The sequence below is a fragment of the Cucumis melo genome, chromosome 6 (genome assembly GCF_025177605.1).
Source record: "Cucumis melo cultivar AY chromosome 6, USDA_Cmelo_AY_1.0, whole genome shotgun sequence".
Taxonomy (NCBI): Eukaryota; Viridiplantae; Streptophyta; class Magnoliopsida; order Cucurbitales; family Cucurbitaceae; genus Cucumis; species Cucumis melo.
In genome coordinates this window covers 5352006-5372820 of record NC_066862.1, presented here as the reverse complement: position 1 = coordinate 5372820, position 20815 = coordinate 5352006, and the positions used below count along the sequence as shown (strand labels likewise).

Genomic DNA, 20815 nt, shown 5'->3' with positions numbered 1-20815 from the left:
ACCAAAGCTTAAAATATAGGACCTAGATAGCAATCTAAACTTTAACCAATGTATGATACTTCATGAAATTTTTACTCGAATTCCAACGGTTTTTTTTCAAGATATTAGTTTTTCCAAGCCGGGAGTGAAACGAATTTAGACAAATGGCATTGTTCCGGTACATCTCTGGGAAGTTAAATTGAGAAATTGAGAAGTTGCAATGATAATGGTTCTTAACAACCCACATAGAATCAGTACAATTGTAAACCCACAATGCAAAAGATTACACTTTCAAGCATAAAATGGTTAAAACATTTGGTGTGCCAATTAAACTTCGATTGCATATTGGAGATGTGTTTGATATCAGTCTCTCCATCTGTGGCCACAATTTGGATTGCAGCAAACGAAAAACAATGTCATACCTTCCTCTCCTCTGGCAGTGGCCTGCAGGCACAACGCAATGACATCAAGGCAAATACAAGTATAAACATGATGAAACCTCCAAGCAGCTTGACAGAATTTCACACAACTACACAAGCAAACTAACAGTTTATATTTCTCGTTCAAAAGAACCTTATTAAAATTTTGGGAGATGAAAAGAACAAAGCATGTGTTGAAAATCTATGGCGTTAACAATCGAGAGAATAAAATAAAAGAGTGCTCAAGCCTCGTAAATCAAAGTTCGGAAGCAAAAAGGAAGTATTTCCACCGAAAAAAGAAAAGTGGACCTGGAAGAAAACAGCTTCTCCATGGTTGCATTGAGCACATCGGACAGCTTTAGTGCGAGGGAGGGTTGGATCCGCAGCAACATCTTGCAAAACTTGAGTGCGTTCCCCTACAGCATGATGAATCTCATTCCTATAGACGCAGTTATTGTCAGCGACTTCCTGTAAACACAATTTTTATATATGAAAAAAATGAAAGAATACAAACTGGGAATAAGAGGAGAAGAAACCATCAATATCTAGATATAAAACAAGTCCATACACAGAAGAGGATCAGTAAGTGAAAAAGAAGAGAACAGCAGGGGGTAAAATATGGGTACTTATATATGTCCACCCCCATCAATGGGGTTATTTTGTGGCAATTCTAGGAACAAATAAAAAGGGCTACTATATTGGTTAGAAACAAGGCTTAAAACCTTCCAGTTTCCCACCATAGTTAACATGCCAAAGAATTTAAGAATACAAATAAATGTAAAGGAACCGGAGAATCAAAGATAACTCGTGAAAATTAACTTGGACAACCTCACGATCTCCCGGGAGTGAGATAACAGTATAACACTCTAAAATTAATGAAAAATTAGATCAAACTTGGAACCTTCAGAATTAAATAAGTTCTATATATCATACTAAAAATTTTATAAAGGTTACACTACCTCTCCTGGATTAAAAGAAACGAGAGGCCCTTTCTACCATTTTTCTCAAATTATGATTTCGTACATGCATACCTTCAACTAAGGAATGTATGGGCTCGTTAGCATTTCATATTATCAGATGATAACTAGTTAAATCATAATGTTCATAAATCTTCCCTTACTGAAATTTATAGATGTGAAAATAAACTACAAAAGCCAAAGAACAAAGAGGTCCATCCAAGTTCATAGAAGGGCAGGCTAAAAAACAGAGATAACATGACGCCATAAGGAAAACTTTAACACAGGATGACGAACTAAAGAGGCAAGCCCGAGCATTTAAGGGCATAGTCTTGAATCCGGCCCAAATAACCTTCCTTATCCTAGGTCAATTCTACAACAAAGAAAAGAAGTTCACATTCCAAAACAAATTGAAATATGCAAAAAAAAAAAAAAAGAATAAAGGTACCTGGTGATCACAGTTGCGACAGGCATAGAGAAGAATCTTCTCATCTCTATCCTCCTTCGGATAGAGAATGTTGTTACTGCAACATAACAATATCAATGGTTACAACATTTTCGGGGAAAAAAAACTTCATAAGAACGAAAGCGCAAGTGGACGAGAGTGTGATTATGATAATGCATACCATTCCCGGCAAAACTTCATGGTACTCATCTTGTAAAGGGTAGAAAAAGAGAGAAGCCTGAGCCAGAGATTGAACAAAATTTCTGCTAGGGCTTTAGCAGCTGATAATCAGAAGGAATCAGTGGGGTAGTCTAAGATTGTGTATGAAAAAAGAAAAGGAGAGATTTTGAAGAGTGTAATGAAGAAAAAGATCGATCCCAAATCGCCTGCGCTTCTAGAAACGTCGATCAAGCCAAAGACGAGAGCTTTCTTCCAATGGCGGGAGAAAGTGTAGAACTTGTAAATGGGCTTCCAATTCCACATCCCAAATCTAAATTTTCAAGCCCAATCAAAAAACAATATAGGCATTACAATTCGTACGAAATTTAGAAATTCAGAGGTAATAACGAAGATAGAACTTTTCTAAATATAACAAACTACAAATTTGTCTTTCTCTGTCATTTTTTTTTATCGTCGTCCTCTATTCTTCATACGATTTCTTCCATTTTTTTCGATTTTAGATTTGGGTAACCAAATCTATTTATTTTTTCTGCTTTTCTCTCTTTTTTTAGGTACGTGCATGTCTTTTTTCTTCTTTTTTTTTTCATTTTATCGTATCGTTTTTTTTTTCTTCTTTTACGTTTAGATTAGGTAACCAAATCTAAAGAATGGTGTATAAAGAATCTTGAAAAAATTGGTTGGTTAGGCGCTTAAATTAGGATAACGAAAACTAAAATATTGTGTAGAAAGAATATTAAAAAAAATCATTTATACCAAATTTTGAAAAAAGAATCGTTTAAATTTAGAGTTACAAATCTAAAAGATCGTGTAACCAAATTAAACGAAAAAACAAATTTAAACGATCGTGTAACAAACCTCAAATCGTTTAAATTTAGACTTCAATCAACATCATGTACCAAATCGCGTTCCCAAATATATTAAGCGTATTGTTAACGGGACATTTTTTGTATTTTACACGGTGGGCCTCTGGGCTTTTTCCATTTTCGAAATTGTTCTATACAGTGTAAATATTTTGCTATTTTTTTTATATTTTTGAAAATACCTCATTGCAATATTTTAAAAAAATTGTAAAGCAATATTAGCGCTTATAAATCTAACCTAGTTGCAAACATAGCAAAGTACCATACTTTTATCGTTAGACAAATCTAATTCAATATAGTCTATAGATGAACAATATTTGTAATATAGTCTATCAATTATGACTCATGTAAATACTTTGTATTTAACTACTATAGTTGCACCATCGGCATTATTGTTATTATTATTATTATGGCTCTACAATTTTATTTTTATTTATTAAGATATTTTATATTTATATTCCTTATGTTGAATCTTAGTTGAGGAGATTTTATTCACATTATAACTAATATATCCTATTACAACATAGGGTTAGTCATTTGCAAATTAGTCATTTTCCAAGTATATTATGATGAAATACAAGGGAAAAAAAGAGTATTAGAATCAAGGAAAATTCTACGTAATCCATGGTGCATTTATTTGTCATAATTATTTAAATTTAACCACCATACTTTGTTAAACAAAAACTAACTTTGTTTGCATCGCCCATTGAGAATGTTCACCCAGCTATTATTTAGGTGAGTTGTTTAATGTTTATGTTCGTATATATGACACTGAAATCATCGATGTTGTCAGTTTGATTTCATATTTCTTTCGCTTTATGTTTGTAGCACACAACACCGCTAGCTAGTGTACATGCATATCGCTTTGAAGGAGGTTCATTAAGAGTCTGATCAATAAGGAATCTAAATTTGGAGATTGCATGAGAAGCAGATAATCCAACATCTCAAGTGACCAACACACCAAATATTTGCAAACCTTACAGTAACAATTTCATCACGTTCATTACTTATCATACGTTTGATTCATTTAAAAAGTTGAATAAATTGAAAATCAATGGTTTCACAAACAAGATTAGGTAGTGAACTCACTAAAAGTTAATTTACAGTTGTGATAAATGAGATTCATCTCTACATCTAATAAATTTGGACTTCAATCGACTATGTGTATATATTCATCTCTACCTTTCGGAACTAAATCCCCTATACTAAAAGAAAGACAAATGTACAGGGCAAACTTTTATGCCCTTTTCTCTATAACATTTCAAAGTTTGGTACCAACTAAATTATACCACGCTTCCTCTCGAGGAAGCGGAGTAGGAGCAAGAAGAGCGTAAATTTAGACAGAGAGAGAAGAGGGTGACAATGCTAACCAGCAAAATTAATTCGACCAAATGTTTTACAGAGTAAAATGCTAGAGGTAAAATTGAGAGAGTAGAAGATATCTTCCCTGCTCAGTTGCACTATACAGTAAGACCTCCTCATCTTCGGCTGAAACCAAAAATCCCCAAAACCAACTATATTCCCAGTCTGTTGATTCACTTTCTTTTGGGAGTGCGCTGTTCATTCTCGTGTAGTCTAAGAGCCAAGTATTTTTCACCACCAAGCATATCCATGAGTCAAATATCATAATAATTTGGCGAGCACCAGAAGGAAGATTGATGCTAATACTAACTTAAAGATCCGTTCACAGTCATTTCAGGTGAGGAATTTGGCGGTATCAATGGATAGTCGTCCCCACCTAATTGATGATTTTCTGAAGTGATATGCAAGACACTACTGTTGGAGTAACTTCTAGAAGCTGTAGATTCCTTTTCCCTGCAACTTTCCTCATCAGAATTGCCGCTACTACTATCGGAAGAGCTGCTAGAAATACCAGAACCTGTCTCATGATTTTTTTCACCTGAACTTTTGTTCTCATAAGACATACACATGCTGGTTTGAGTAGTAGCTTTCATTGTCTTTGTACCAGGTAAGACGGCCTGACTCAGTGTGGTACACAAAGAAACAAATACACCATCTTTAGGCTTGCACTTCTTGATCAGTCGCTGCTTCTTGACCAATGCAGGTTCCTCTTGAGGAGCCGACTTCCGCTTCTGCCTTAGTGCTTCCATCATCTCATTGCCTTCGTCTGTAGTGTCAGGTTGTTTCCTCTGGGGGGGTCTGTAGTCTTCATCATCCTCGTCATCATCATAATCAACTAGACCACCTGACCTAAGACTGAAAAGATAGAAGGTACTATAAGCATTGAATATAGCCTTTGTTAGATCCTCGAGGCTCACAAGCATAACCATCGTTAGATTGTCTAACAAGTGCTTGGGATGGGTTCAATCAAGAAGGCTTGTAGAGTTTTAGAAATAAAAGTAATTTTAGAAATACCAAGAACACTATGAAGTGCTTTTAGGGTAACACGATTAGCATGTCTCTGGAAAGAGCTTACATTTCAACGTGCTCACGGGAACTTAAAGTGCTTAAAGTTCCCTTAATATGTGCATTTTCCAAGAGTGCCCACGGAAAAATTGTCAATTTTATTTTTTTTTTCAATTCAAAATGGGATAGCATGAAAATACCTTACTGATGGGCGATTTGTAGTAACACCATTAGATAGAGCAGGTTGAGACTCAACATTCTGTTTGGGAGCAACAGATGCAGTATCCTCTTCATCACTGAAATAGGATGGGTTAATGACAAGAAAAGATCCCAGAAAGAAATGTTATACTTTATAGTAAGTAATGTGAGAACAATAAAATTGTTACCTGTCCTCATTGAAATAGTCTTCCTCTTCTTTCTCTGGAGCACGCTCATCATTTCTTTTCCGAGGATCTGACGTGTTCAAAATGCCTTTCACTTCACAATTCTCAAGGGACTGCAAGCACATACATCCGATGGGAGCAAATTAGAATTTAAATAAATTGAATAGAGAAATGGAGCCAATCAGAAAGGACAAAAGTTTACCTGCTCATATTTAACTTTTAAAGCTTGAATGGAAGACAAATTTTCAAATTGGGACAACTGATTCCAGAAGGAATCAATAATATATCTAACCAATAACTTCAAATTTTCCTGCCACAGGCATAAAAGAGAAACACATTAGCTCCACACAGAAAGGAAAAGGAGGGAGATGAGGGAACTTTATGTACCTTCCTAATAAACTCAAGAAGTTCTAAGACGGCAGAATTAAGCAGATTATACCGACTTCCATTAGCAACAAATGCATCAATGATAGGTTTGAGAGTGCCGTTCTTGATAAAATAATTTATCAGATGTTCATCCTGCAAATTAACCAATTAAAAAAAGTTAGGTAGATTACCCACGGTCAATAGTGATGAGCAGCCCATTGGAAGAGAGGTCAGTGACGCAGAAAAAAAATAATGGAAAAACGCAACAATGCAAAACAAACTATTAGATTTAAAATAAATGCAAGAGGATGCTTATTAGGACTAGAGAAAAGTTGGGGAAATTTCACCCAGCAAGACGACATAATAGAATACATATTGATAAACATTCTTATTCCATCTGTCATCTATGGAAAGTCCATTTCTTACATCTCAGAAAGCCCATATCTAACTTGGCACTAATGGCCATTGACTACCTCTACTCTCCACGAGCAATAAAATTCTAGCGGCATGTTGATGGAGTTAGATTGATAATGGTCTACATCCACAAAATTCAATGGATTGCAATTCTAAGGTCAATCTTTTGTGAACATTATTTGTATCATAATTACAAATTCACACTTACATGACGTGAAAGAACGGTACGAATAAATCGAACTGCTGCCACAACCAAGTATTTTTCCTTCCGTCGAGTTAATAGAACCACTTTATCTATCATATTATTTAGGAGAAAATTAGACCTGCCATAAAGTAATAAGAAAATAAGCCACATAGTCTTTAAAATGTATATAAATTGATCGTAAAGGGAATTCAATCTTGGTACTTGAGAAGAAAAGGGCACAAAGATTACTTTATTCTATATGGGTGTTGTTGAACACAAAAGCAAAGTAATTCGCATATGTTTGACAAAATCTCAGGCTTCACGCCATTCTTATCTCCAAGACTTCCACCAGCACCTTCAATTTTCTTGGCTGATTGAAAACCTTCTGTAGGACATGATGTTGTTATAATATCTATTAGATGGCCCAAATGCTTCTCATAGAAAATCTCAATAATTGAATCTCTCTGCAAATAAAAAAAAACAGTAGCACATTTCATGACAAAATGAACGGAGAAAGCTATTGAAGTAATTGCAAAAGGAAAGAGGAAAAGGAGAAGAGAGAGAGAGAGAGAGAGAGAGAGAGAGAGAGACAAGAAAAAACAATCACTTCTTACATGAAAATTTTTACTGACAAGTTTTTCCAAGATTTCAGCAGAAATATAAGAAAATAGAAATCAGCAATCAAAATGTTACACCTGCGTAAATAAATTCAAATGTGTTGCGACACAAAATGCAAAGCATAATATATCTGTTATATATTAAAGAAAAAAAACTGAAGTTCAAAAGGCAGGATGCCAAGATATCATAAAGCAGCAACAAACACTATGGGAATTTCTAAATAAAATTCAACTATACTTGCATTAAAATAATAGCGATGGAAAATTATTGGGGAAAATGTTAAAAAGGCACCTGGACTCCAGACAATGCATACGTATCCAATAGACTGCGAAGAATTTCAAGAAACTGGCAGTGCATGTTGTCCCCAAAATCTGTCACCATACCTTTGACCTGAAATCAACAAGTTTTATGTTTTAATCTTAAAAAAAAAAATGGAGGTCCCAGCAACTTTTTCTCCATGCGACAAGCACTAATTAATTGAAACTGGTCAAATTAAGGACTCAAAGAAGTCAGTTCCCAATGTTTTAAAAGAACAAATATTCTATCATGAACATGCATGATGCATTTCCTTTTCTTGTGAAAAAGTTGTGGAACTTTTCCCTAAGATAATGAAAAGAGATGGTTAAGGAAAGTTAGGTGATGAAAGAGGAGAGAGCATTTTTTTCTGTTAGGTCAAGTGCTTCTACATGACAATAAGTGATTAAAGCCAAGAAAAAAAACAATCAAAAGAAGTATTCATCTTTGAGTTGTCAGGAACTAAATTTGCGATCATGATTGCTATCATATTTTGGGTTCTTTGGGATTTTGTTTACACACTAGAGAGAGAGAGAGAGAAGATTGATCGTGCATACCAAGAGTCCTAAGAGTGGAAATCCTTCCTGTCGAACAACATGAGTACGCAAAAGACTTGGATCCTGATTCAAGAAAAGAATGAGGATATCTGTCCTGCAATCATAAACTAATGGTTTACTAGGAGAACGAAAAGAACTATCATAGATTAAGAATTAAATGCAGATAAACAGGAAGGTTAAACTATGTCATTGACGTACTCACCCTGTTAAGACAAGCTTCTTGTCTTGACTCTGTAATACATCAGTAATGATGTCAAAGATACCTTCATTCATAAGGTCCCTGTAGAAACTGGAAATGAAGACAATAATCATAAAAACTAATCAGACTGAAAGATAAAAATCATCTGTGATTGAAATGGAATCAAGTGGATGGGAAATGGCGGTGACACGCCCAATTGAACCAGCAGGTAGCATATAACTTCTTGACCTTAAAATTAATAGTTATTTACCTGAACAATCTAAGCTGTTGTACCATTTGTAGGCTTTTGCTTAAGCAACAAAACTCATGCAGAAAATAAACCTGAAGCACAAACAAAAAACCAATAATATTCTTTGAGGAAGGAGACAAAAACCAAATTCTAACATGGAATTGTCAATAACATATTTGAACTTGATGCCAAAAATAGAATATCCACTGAAACACCAACGCACAATGGGAACATACAATCACACACGGACAGACAAATGAATAATATAAAATATATAACCAATACTCACCAAGTCTTTTTTAGAGTCACAAGATGTGGAGGGAGATCTCAACCTAGCCATTAACTCCTGAATGAAGGTACTGTCTTCCTTCAATGCAGTAACAACCTGCAGGAGAAGAACACCTTCAGACTACAACAGTATAAAAGTCTAACAAGTTCAATCAAAATTCTAGATCTTACTGCTGCATTGTTGGCATGAATCATAGAATTTAGATTAGCAACCATGGAGTCATCCAATATTCGCGCCAAAACAACATCCTGAAATAGACGATTAATAATTCAATGACAAAAATGGCAGGCAAGGCTAAATTTTGACACTCAATGACCGTACCTTTAAATAGCCAACTCTATATGTCTGATGTATTTTTGACAGAACAAGGGGATCCTTAATGGGAATAGCCTGCAATATTAGATTGCAGATAAATAAAGATCAATCTAAAAATAAAGTCCAAATATTCCAGCAGTTTCATCCATCCCTCCCGATGTTCCCCATCACAAGAAGATACCACTATCAAAGATTCACCTCCTTATATACAACGTGTTCTTTCAAGAAATTACGAAATTGCTGAGGATGTGGAACCTCGGGATCGTCTGCATTGCACATTAGAAAAATCAGATATTCGTAAATAATAATGAGCCTATTTATTTTGGGATGAAGAAACAGTTAGTTGATAATATTAATAAATAATAAGGAATCTATAAAATACGTAATGAATTCTTTACATTATCTTGACTAAATTTTATAAATTTGAATGGGAACAACAGACTGAACAAATGTAATTTCTCTCCTTCGAAAATTGTGTTGTTTCGTTGTTTGATATAGCAACAAAGTCGCAGAAAATCTACCAAGAGCAAGGGATGTCTGCAAATTACTATATATGGCAATTACAGCAATATTTTGCGGACAAGCAGTCTAAAGACTAAAACCAGAAAACCAAATATTTGCTTCTGAGTTGTTAAAAACCAACATTTTAGTCATTTAAGTTTAAAAACAGATTCTAAGTCTTCGAGTTAAATTGACTAACAAACGAAAAATGGGAAATGATAAATTAACTTAGTCGAAAATATTATTGTCAGGTAAAGGTACCTCGTGTATAGCACACTAGTAACAAGTTCTAGTTGTCAAGTCCAAGAGACGATTATTTAATATAATGGCACTTTCTTTTAACAACTAAGGAAATAGAGAGTATTACAAAAAGACAATCTAATATTTAGTATTATTAATAATAAGAAAGATACCAAAAGGAGAAAAAAATGAGACTTTTGTAAAAAAAATATATCTTATTGTAGTTAAAAAAAATAAAATGAATAAAAAGAGAGATGAAAAAAAAGACAAAGTAACCCATGGCATGGGTTGAATAGTGTTGCCTATCCCAAGGGAAAGGGTTTAAGAAGTCATTCTCTCTAAACCCTTACCCCAAACAAGAATTGGGCTTAGGATGTCTAAACCATCCCAAGCCCAACCCTCAAAACAAACAAACAGCCCTCATTTAGCTAGAAGATGAAAGGAGAGGCCAGAATTTTATGAAAGTATGCTTCTAGAGGCCTTCTATAGGAATTATGGCTGCAAAGAAATAAGAGAATTTTTTTAAAATAATCAAGTACAAAATGAAAAGGGAAATGGTATGTACATCAGGAAACACAAAAAATCATTAAATACACGGTTAATACTTATGCAACATCCCAAACCATGACAATAACAGCACCATCCAAATATATTACAGACAATAGACTACAACAGAACAACTTGAACCACGCAGTCAATTAAGATTTACTTTTAAGCATCATCAGAACTTACACTCAAGTGAACCAATAATATCCATAATGAGCTCATCGCAGAATAGCTTATCAAAGATTTGTGGACTGTTGAGCAAAACTGCGAAGTTAAAAGAAAATAGAACCTTTATCAGAACCAGCACCACCAGTCCATAATAACACAATGAAGGCAAAACTTTTACTAACCAATTCCTCTAACGATTTTAAATATCATGTGAAGGCCCTCGGTATTTTCCAAATCTTCACATACTCGAAAAAGGTTCATCAGCTTTCTGAAAAAATCTTGCTGCATTACAACAATATGTTTTAGTAAGACAAATTTCACGATCGTCTTAGACACTAATCTAGTAACTTGAAACCCAAGGGGAAAAAATCATATACCCAACAATAGAGCCAAGAATTTAAAAAAAAATTAAATTACATATCCTGCATTTATTCCTCCTTTTTTTCCCAAATCGTGAATTTAAATCCTTAAGCACAGATCTCATCAAAAGGCAGCATCATGGGAAAAAATTAATAGACTGTAAGGTCGAAGGTTTCATCTCCCAGAACTGTTATATCATGAGAATAAATCCATAGAAAACCAACAAGTTTGTTCAGTCAAAAGCCTATCAGAAAAAAAAAAGGAAAACACACAAAAAATAGGCGTCAAAGAAATGTGACTTGTTGACATAAAAAGTTTATGAAAGATAACCAAGACTTGGTCTCAACAACATAACAAATGCACCTACGTAATTTCAATGTATGATAGACATTGCAAGAATTTAATATAAAGAAAAGGCTATCTGATTAGGGTGCAGTTCAAGGAGTCTGATTACAAAAAGTTTTGGATCAAGAACTCCAGAGAGAAGTAAATGACTACTAGACTTCAACCCAATCCTTTAAGAAATTATAAAGAAACAGATCAAAAAGATCATTCAGAGTCTAGCAAGCACCACACCTAAACCAGGCACCTTGCTTACCACCAACATGGTGCTCTTCAAATTGAAATGAACTAACAGCCAAAAGTACCAAATCATAAAGTTCAAGCTCTTACGTCATTCAATAGTAATTCTGTCAACCTCATTTGATCTGCAATTCCGCTCTCAACAACAGTCTACAAAACAAATAATAATACGTTTAAAGAATTGTACAGATTAGCCATTCAACTTATGAACTATAGAACGCAAAAAGCTATGTGGTTCTTTTATTTAATATACATTTTTTAAAACAAAAACAAAATCTTAATTAATATAATCAAAAGAGACTACCGCTCCAACTAAAGAGGAAAATAGGCCAAAAGGAAGACAATCCAACACGTTGTGTTTCTTACTACACAAAGTGGTAATCTAATATCACTTGAGCTAATCTAATATCACTTGAGCTCTGGTCCGTTCTCTTGCTGGAGGGATTTTGAGCATCAGGAGAAAATTTTTTCTAGCTTCTTAGTTGCTTCATCAAAGATCATTTCATCAAGTTTTTAGTCTGTACAACATTGAAGGGTTTCCACTTTGCTCTTTGTCAGTTTTTTGTTGATTGGTTGTCGTTTTTGTGTTTTTTGTACTTGTCATTGTTTTTTTAATATTTGAAGGAGGCATTTATAGATGTTTAAAAGTTTATCTCTAATTGGTTGTATTTGTTGTTCTTATATTTACTTCTCTCCTCTTGAGAGATTGTATCTTTAGACTTTTATTCCTTTTCATTACATCAATGAGAAGATGTTTCTTGTTTTCAATTAAGACATTCTAAATACCCAATGAAAGGTTTTTCTTCTGGTTCAAAATAATATCTATTGAAAATCCCCATTAGTAGTACAAAACATATTTATATGCATGTACATATAGCATTCCTTTAAGGGAGCATACGAATGGAAAATAAGAAAATAATTAGATGAATTCATCCAATTCAGCAAGGTTCAGATTTAGAAAGAATATTATAACTTCTACCACATGAACAGACAGAAGTGAACACAAAGGTCAAAGATCATTCATAACATGCCGTTATAGGGAGCATTCATTCAATTTTGAGCATGTTAGAAATAATTAGATAGAGAGAAGATTGTTACGGTCTCATAAATTCAGGGTATAAAGCTGCTCCAATACTGTAAAGCAAAAGTATAGAGAGAAAATGTAACCAAGGCTATCATGTGGATATAAATCACTAGGGAGAATTTAACTGAATATATATTTTTCTTTTTTAAATAATTGATTGCTTAGGACCTTCTAGCTTCTATATTTCGACACTAGAAACTTAGATAAGATTTCAAAAACTTCTTAAAAAATATGAAAGAAAATAATAAATTGTCGTTATTATCATCATTCAAATTCATAAAATATTAATGAGGTTTTTAAAAACAACGATAAACACCACCACCACCCTAAGGGAGCATCACCAAAAACGTGTATCTTTCAGAAACAGGAAACAGATAACAATTTAATCATCAAATAGTTCTTCATCAATTCCAACCCTAATGTTTAACTTCAACTTTGTCATTTTTTAAGCAAAAATCAACTTTGTCATTATTTAGCCCTCAACAACAAATCATTCTTCTCCAATAAAAGAAAAAACATATGGGAGAAAGAAAGACAATAGATACATCTGCGGCTCTGCCGATACCTTAAGTATTAGCGGAAGTGTAGATAGTTCAACGGCAGGAAGCTCCTTTAGCTCACTATTCACACTTTGAAAAGCCTCATCTGCACATAACAACAAATGAGTAAGATTGGCACACCTAATTCTCATCCAGAAGAAAAGAAAACAAATATCGTACATTATTTCTCAACAACCAATAAAACATTAAGCACATGATTACAAAATAAAAGAAAGACGATGGAAAAAAAAATCAAGTTCAATGTCAAAGGTATATACAGGCTGATGTACTTCATAATTTTTTATTTATTTATCGATAAATAAAACAACTTTCATTGAGGAAAAAAAAAGGATACAAGAGCATACAAAAAAACAAGCCACCAAAACACTCGTACTAAATGAAGGGGTTCCAAATATGTAAAATGTTACCAAGAGAATAATTACAAAAAAGTTTCAAAGCCAAACCCCAAATGAACACATGAAACCTCACTAAGGACCAAAACTCACAAGAGTCCCTATCCCTACCCTGGACACTCTATTGTTCCTCACCCCCATATATCCCATGACACCACAAGCGCACACACCTTAGCAAACCACAAAAAACGATCTTTCTATCTAAAAGACGGATGGAGGAGGAACTCTCTAATCGTATAGCACAAACGTCCTTTTGGATAGCAATCCCAACATCAAACTCTGGCAGGAAGAACCTCTACGCAGCCTAGGCATACTGACAGTCCCAAAGGAGATGATCTAGATTTGCCTCCACTTTCCCATAAAGAATACAGCAGAAAGGCCCCATAAACGAGGTCGTCTTCCTAGCTGACCAATCTAAAGTGTTCAATCTAAAGTGTTCACCCAACCAAGCAAAACTTACCAAGTAAAGACATGATTTCCTTAGTATCTTAATCCTCCAAACCATATCAAAAACTGACTCCCCGAATCCTCCCCCCATATATCCCATAACACTGCAAGCCCATACACCTTGGCAAACCACAAAAATAGTCTCTCTCCAAAAGACGGATAGAGAAGGAACTCCCCGATTGTCGCACAAACTTCATTTTGGAATGACCCTTGGCTAAGCTATGGTATTATTTCCAGTTTCCACTATTCATCCTAGGTTTTTCGTCTTGCTCTTTGCCAAGAGGTTAATATGTCTCATTTGTGGGTTCCATCCATAAATGCTTGGGATACAATTACACCATAATCTTACTGAGTTGGAAGTTTTTTAATGGACATCCTCATCTCAACATCTGCCATTTGCCATATTGCACTCCTTTTCTAATTCATGGTTTTGTCCCACTGACCATTCATTGGTTTTTACAATTAAATCCCTCATGGCTGATCTTGTAGGCACAATGGATCCTACCTTATATGATCTTTACATAGTTATTTGGAAAGACTGTTATCCTAAAAAAGATAAAAATCTTTCATTGGGCTCTCAGTCTTGGTGCCATGTTGATCATTCACAACGTTGAATGCCTTGTATGTCTATTTCTCCTTCCTAGTGTCTCATGAGTAAAATGATACCTAAAGAGTAGTTACAAAAGGACTTCGAAATCAATGCCCAAAGGGAGACATAAAACTTAACACTTCACTAGGGTCCCTTGCCACCCCTCTAAACACTATCTTATTTCCAAATTGTTTGAATCTTGGTGGAGCTTTAAAAATATTAAGGGCCAGAAGAATGAAGACATTTTATTATAATAAAAATAGAGCAGCAATGCCATAGATGTGATTTGAACAACATTTTGTAAGATCTAAACCATCCCAAATCCATCAAGTTTTTTTTCAACAAGAAACATTCCCCGTTCATATAATAAAAAGAAAATTTGTTCAAGGGAAACAAACTCCACGAAGTGAAAATAAAATAAACTAGCCATATCCATCAAGTAAAACGCATTCATTAGATACACATTAACTAGATCAGCCTATGAATCATTCAAATGAAACACGTGCTTCAACCAATATGGTGGGGATTTTAAAGCATGAAAATGAACTAATAAGTAGTTTCAAGAATTAAAGGTTGCATATGAAGATTGTACACACTTACTGCTAAGATTGCTAAAATGAAGATTCCTTTGTACGTTGCATATATTATCCCTGTATGAGAAGTGTATTAGTCCTAAACTTAATGCAAGGTGAAATATAAAAATAAAATAAAATAAAATCAGAAAGTTAGCCATCACCAAATGAAAGAGCATCCTGTAGCCTCCTGGAAACTAAGTGCTAGCTCTGTTGAATATTCGGGATCTCTCCATGAAATAATAGTATCTGCAGTTTCAAACATAGTTTAAATTGTGTATTCCATATTTAATTCTAACCCCTTGAAATCATGCTGCTGGCTGCTTCCTTTTTTTTTTCCTTTCCTTTCCTTTCCTTTTCTTTTTGAACAAGAAATACAATATTCCTAACAGGGAGAAGGGGCACAAGAGGCCAAACCTCCAAACCATGAAAAATGTAATTCGAGTGTCAGAGAATAATTCACTACTACCTTCTTGCTTCCTATAGATATCATCAGAGCTGATACGATGCAGAAGTAAAGTCTCATTGTCTTCCTCGTCAATGACAAACAGCCCCAATTCCTCTGACCTCTATGATAATACATATAAGTTTAAACAAAAGTGCCAAATTAATTCTCTCATGATTACAAATTTTATAACAAAACTTAGAGCATCTGTATGGATCAAGCCTTTCGTTGTTTCAGAAACATCAATCAGATCAATAGGACAGACAAACCTCTACGTAGTCCACAGTGACATGCCCTGTTCCTTGGTCATCCCACTTGCCATCATCATTCAATCGGTAGACCTTAACACGCTGAAAAAACATTTTCAGAATTCTATATTAATTTAATTACTTGGGTTTTGTAGCAATTTCTATCCCAATGCAAGGCATACTAGATGATAAGACATCGATGATATGAAAAAGAACAAGAAAAAACAATTCATGCACACCACTAGAAAACATGCATCAAAATAGGAAGACTTGTGTTTAAATTTGTAGAAAGTTATTTCCTCCCCAATTAACATTGTCTTGGAGGTCTGGGTAGGTGTTTATTTGGTTCCTGAAGTTTCAAAATAGACACTTTCCTGAGTTTTGAAAAAATGTTTTAAATGGTCCTTGAGATTGTTTGACTGTTAAGAAGGTGACATAGAATTAAATAAATGACTGAACTCAAGTGATGTGGCAAAACTTAATGGGTTTGGCTAGGGATGTGGTATTTTTTTCTTCAATGAATTGGCTAAAATAATAAATCACACACTACAGTGATGGTGAAGAAGGGAAACAAAGGCAAAGACGAACCGAGGTAGAAACCAGGCATACCAAATCGTTTTCGTCCATTCCATGGAGATCACATAGATACATCAGTGAATCTTAAAACTTAGGAATATTGATTTCAATTTCAAACCCTAACACAAACAAAATCGACCAAAAATAGGATTTAGAGATATGGATTCAAGAAGCCTGTTACAAATCAGCAGATACCATGTTTGTAATTTCGAAATATAACCCCTATTTATTTCTCAATCCTCCTCAACATGAATCACAGTTAACACTTCTTTCTCAAATTTCAACAAAAATGTACAAACTTCACTTTGCATCTTCCAGATCTGGTAGTTTCCATTTTCTTTCGTTAATGGAGCAACATTGTAGTGCCAACAGTGGTGTGGCAACGCTGGGAGTTTGGATGAGAAAGAAGAGATGCGACAGGAGGGAGAAAGTCACCCAACAATTTTTTTTATTAAAAAGAATGCCAAGTCAATAATCATCTTATAACAGTCAACTAACGGTTAAACAATCTCAAAGACCATTTAAAACAATTTTTCAAACCTCAGGGACAAAAGGTGTCTATTTCGAAATTTCAGGAACCAAATAGCCCGAAACCTCGAGGACCAAAAATGTATTTTGCCCCATTGGTTTCAAGCCCACAAGTGAACAAGAGTTTCAAAATATTGATATCATATAATTAAATTTATCAAAGCCAATTAACTGAAGTTTTTGGATTGATTGGTGATATTACATATACTACGAACAAAAGGATCCTTGAACTCAAATTTTATTTTTATAAACATCTATACTTGTTAATTGCAATCAAATCCAAGCTCTAGGGTCTTCACTTGACAGGTTCTTCACGGTCATGCGAACTCGTTAGATAGGCCCATGAGGAAGATGCCTTCACTAGTTAGGCCTTTTTGTTGTATTTTGTGTCAAACGACAAAGGAAGATATGAATCATATTCTCTGGCAGTGTGATTGTGCAAGTTGTGTTTGGGGTTCTTTTTCCAAATGTTTGAGATGATGTATGCTCATCACATTAACGTTTGTGATATGACAAGGGGTTCCTCCTTGATCCACCTTTTGGGGAGAAGTTATTTTTTATGATGAGCAGGGTGCATGATCTTATGGATTTTGTGGGGCAAGCGAAATAGTGAAGTGTATAGAGGAGTGGATGGGGATCCCTCAGATGTCTGGTCCTTTGTTTGTTTGTTTTTTTTCTTTTTTTCGGCTTCAATCTCGAAGTTTTTTTTTTTTTTTTTTGTAATTATACAATAGGCATGGTTTTGCATAGTTTGAGTCCTTTCTTGTAGATGGAGTTCCCTTTATTTGTGGGCTTGTACTTTTCGTGTATGCTTGTATGTTCTTCATTTTTTCCCTCAATGAAAGTTGTTCTTTTTCATTAAAAAGAAAAAAAACCAAGAGAAAAAAAAAAACGACAACAACAACCAAGGCAAGAGGGAGAAAGGTAGAGTGCTGTTTCTCTCCACCTATTAACAATGTAAACACCAATAATGCTGGCATCACAATAACCCAATTACTTTCAAGTTTCAACTCTTGTCACGCTATGCTAACCAATTCAACTAGTACAACAATCCAAGAAGCATCTCAAAATTCAAATAAGTAGCGTTCTCAAGAAAAACATAAATAACAGCAACCAATGGGTCAGTACGTAACGGCCTCCAACTAAACAATTCCCAGGAGAAAAAGGAAGCAAGATGTAATTAACAATTCCTCAATCAGTAACCCTCTCCCACCTTCAATCTTCGATACCCAAAAGATCATAGAGGCAATTAATAAAAACCCCAATTAACTAACCAAAATAAAAAGTTCGAGGAGTACCAAGATATCAGGCCCACACAAATACCACCCGCAAACAGCTTTTGCACTGGAAACAAAATTCAAAATAAACCTCCCCCGACGCAAAAATAACAAAAGAAAGAAAAACCAAAATCTACAATTAGCTACTAAAACACCAACCTCAAACTCCAAAACGAGGAAATTAAACCCGGGTACGCTAAGCAGAGTTAATCAGTCGAGTAAATGAAAGCTGACCTGCATCGAATTGGAGTTGGACTGTGATCTATCCAGCGCGCCCATGGTGTGTGACGCCAAAAAAAAAAAAAGTTGGCTTGGAGTATCGAATTTAGAGAGAAAAAAATTGGAGGGAATATAGAAGTTGAAATTAGGGTTTAGAGAATGAGGAGTGATGAGGGGGAATTGGAAGAGAAAGAAGACATGGACGGGGGAGAAGGATGGATTTGAAAACCCTAGAATCAGCCGTGGACGAACGAAGAAGAAGCAGTGTGAAGCTTCGCAACTCCCTTCCCTCTTCTATCTATCTCTCTCCCTCGGGCTCTCTCCTCTCTCTCTCTCTCTCTCTCTCTCTCTCTCTCTCCTCTTTTATTGTTTCTTAAAAAGTTTGGAATTTACAATTCTGTGGTAGTGCGGGGGCTTCATCTACAAATGAACTATTACGCAACCAAATTTTAAATTAGTATTATTGTTTGTTATTAAGAAGCTTTTTTAATTTTCTTCTTCTTTTTAATTCAAATTTTGTTGATCCAATAAATCATTCACCTATATTTAATTTCATATTAATATGTGTTATTAAGGGACGACGGTCTATGGAAAAAGTCTCTATATTGCCTTCATGTGTCTTATGTTTTACCCATTTTTATAATTATTATCGAAGACAAGTTTATATCCTAAACATATGATTAAAATTTTTTCAATGTGTATATTGTCGATTTTTAAGTCAAAAGTTTCCTAATTTTAATCTCATGTACTTTTTAAATTAAATAAATTATTTTTTTAAATGCAACAAGCTGATTTGATATCTTAATTTATAAATTTGATTAGTGGATTTGAATTGAAATTTACCGACCTAGTCAATGACAAAATAAATTCTTTATTTTTTCAAAATGAATAATGACAAAGTAATAAAGTTAAAATCTAAAAGCATAGGAACCAAATCGTATCTTAATTTGAGTGTGTTAATTTTTAGAATAATTATTAAGTATGAAGGAATATTTTTTAAAAAAAATTACAAATATAGCAAAGTCTATCGGTGAAAAATCTATCAGTGATAGACCAACATTTGTTACATGGTGTATCAGTGATAGACTCTTGTCATTGATAGATTTTGACTGATTTTGCTATATTTACAATTTTTTTAAAATGTTGTTATATACTTTATTATTTTGAACATAATTATCATATTTGCAACTATCCCGATAATTTAATAGAAGGAGGGTTTTAGTTGGGGATTGGAGAGGTATTGGGGAAAATTCACGCGCTTTCTTTTTGAATATGAATATAGGAAAAAATGTGGACAAAGGGTGGTGGGTGGCGGGGGGCCCAGAGGGAAAACGTGAGTGGGTTTGCACGTGAGAAATTTGGAGGGAGGGAGGAAAATTTTGTCCAATGAGATGGTTGCAAATTTAGAAAGAATAGTATTTAATAATATGGCCTATGGGAGATTTCATGTGAATGTTACTTAGTTGGGTTTCACGTCATATCACATCATATCATTTCATCCCATCCACATTCTTTCTTTATTTCTTCTCAAATTTTAATGGATTTACCAATGTTTGTTTTCCTAAATTTATTTTTTCATAAATTTTAAAGTAATAATATAAATTGGAATTAGTATTTTTATTATTTTAATCTCGTAACTGCATTGCTTATATCAACCATGAAGTACCGAGGTAGAGTGGGCTATACTAATCAACTATTGTTTGAGGGCAAGATTTAGTTTTAGATTATGGATTAGGATTAGGATTCGAACACTACCTCTGATGATCGTCACTGACCAGCCAATCTCCAACCACCACCTTTGGTGATTCTATTAATGAACTTTCGAAAACTAAATCTGACAATCGTCGCCAACCAACCTCATGTTGCTACCAATCAAACTTTGAAAATTTTTAATAAAAACATTTTTAGGAATTAGGGTAATTTTTTATGATCGTTGTCAGTCAATCTCCAATCACCATCTTCAATGACTCTACTAGCAAAGCAAACTTCAGACAACTAACTTCGACAACCTTCCCCCTCATCAAACTTGAAAATTTTAATAAAAACAATTTCATTATATATGACAAATAACACAAACTTACAAATGTTTTTTTTATCTCAAGAAGTTTTTATAAAAAAATATTTAAATAAAAATGAATTTTTGAAAAATGTTAAACTTGTTCACAGTCATATATGGAGATTGTGGTTAAATTTATTAAATGAATAACCTAGTTAACGATATCTAATTAAATTACATGTAATTTTTTATATAAAAAAATATGTTGTAATATAAAATTGTATAAGACATGTATTCCTACTTGAAATAAATTAGTTTGTATAAATTAGTGTGAGGTACAATTCGAACTATATTTTAAAAAAAATGACATTTCGTGTACTTAATATAGATATACAAAAAATAACAGTGAAAAAAAGCATGATATAACAAAT

General features: G+C 34.1%; 2 protein-coding genes across 3 annotated transcripts; both read right to left on the bottom strand.

Annotated features, from left to right (window-relative positions):
• Positions 1-149: 149 nt before the first annotated feature.
• Positions 150-2264, bottom strand: LOC103483886 (DNA-directed RNA polymerases II, IV and V subunit 9A). Of its 2 annotated transcripts, XM_008440720.3 has the most exons (4): positions 1981-2259; positions 1803-1878; positions 708-866; positions 150-423 (listed from the first exon to the last, which is right to left on the bottom strand). In XM_008440720.3, exons 1-4 carry the CDS (start codon positions 2007-2009, stop codon positions 343-345), a joined length of 345 nt encoding a protein of 114 aa, XP_008438942.1. In that variant the 5' UTR covers positions 2010-2259; the 3' UTR covers positions 150-342. The 2 variants fall into 2 exon arrangements, with proteins under 2 accessions (XP_008438942.1, XP_050942145.1); XM_051086188.1 differs by having other exon boundaries at positions 150-866; positions 1981-2264.
• Positions 2265-3897: 1633 nt separating this feature from the next.
• Positions 3898-18773, bottom strand: LOC103483885 (uncharacterized). Its single transcript, XM_008440719.3, has 24 exons — positions 18404-18773; positions 15810-15890; positions 15565-15664; positions 15260-15344; positions 15124-15173; positions 13101-13180; positions 11542-11601; positions 10692-10791; positions 10528-10605; positions 9253-9320; positions 9061-9129; positions 8910-8987; positions 8740-8835; positions 8472-8542; positions 8225-8311; positions 8023-8116; positions 7463-7561; positions 6803-7017; positions 6578-6692; positions 5977-6108; positions 5792-5899; positions 5593-5702; positions 5407-5502; positions 3898-5056 (listed from the first exon to the last, which is right to left on the bottom strand). The coding sequence occupies exons 1-24, from the start codon at positions 18446-18448 to the stop codon at positions 4507-4509; spliced, it is 2667 nt and encodes an 888-aa protein (XP_008438941.1). The 5' UTR covers positions 18449-18773; the 3' UTR covers positions 3898-4506.
• Positions 18774-20815: the final 2042 nt, after the last annotated feature.

Bases quoted from the DNA above. Each gene is read 5' to 3' on its own strand.
- LOC103483886 (XM_051086188.1), bottom strand. From the start codon at position 2,009: ATGAGTACCATGAAGTTTTGCCGGGAATG. The intron at 1,879-1,980 runs GTATGCATTATC...GTTATGTTGCAG, and splicing joins ATGAAGTTTTGCCGGGAATG to TAACAACATTCTCTATCCGA. The intron at 867-1,802 runs GTACCTTTATTC...TTGTGTTTACAG, and splicing joins GTCGCAACTGTGATCACCAG to GAAGTCGCTGACAATAACTG.
- LOC103483885 (XM_008440719.3), bottom strand. From the start codon at position 18,448: ATGGGCGCGCTGGATAGATCACAGTCCAACTCCAATTCGATGCAG. The intron at 8,312-8,471 runs GTAAATAACTAT...CTTCATTTCCAG, and splicing joins CAACAGCTTAGATTGTTCAG to TTTCTACAGGGACCTTATGA. The intron at 5,503-5,592 runs GTAACAATTTTA...ATCCTATTTCAG, and splicing joins GACTATTTCAATGAGGACAG to TGATGAAGAGGATACTGCAT.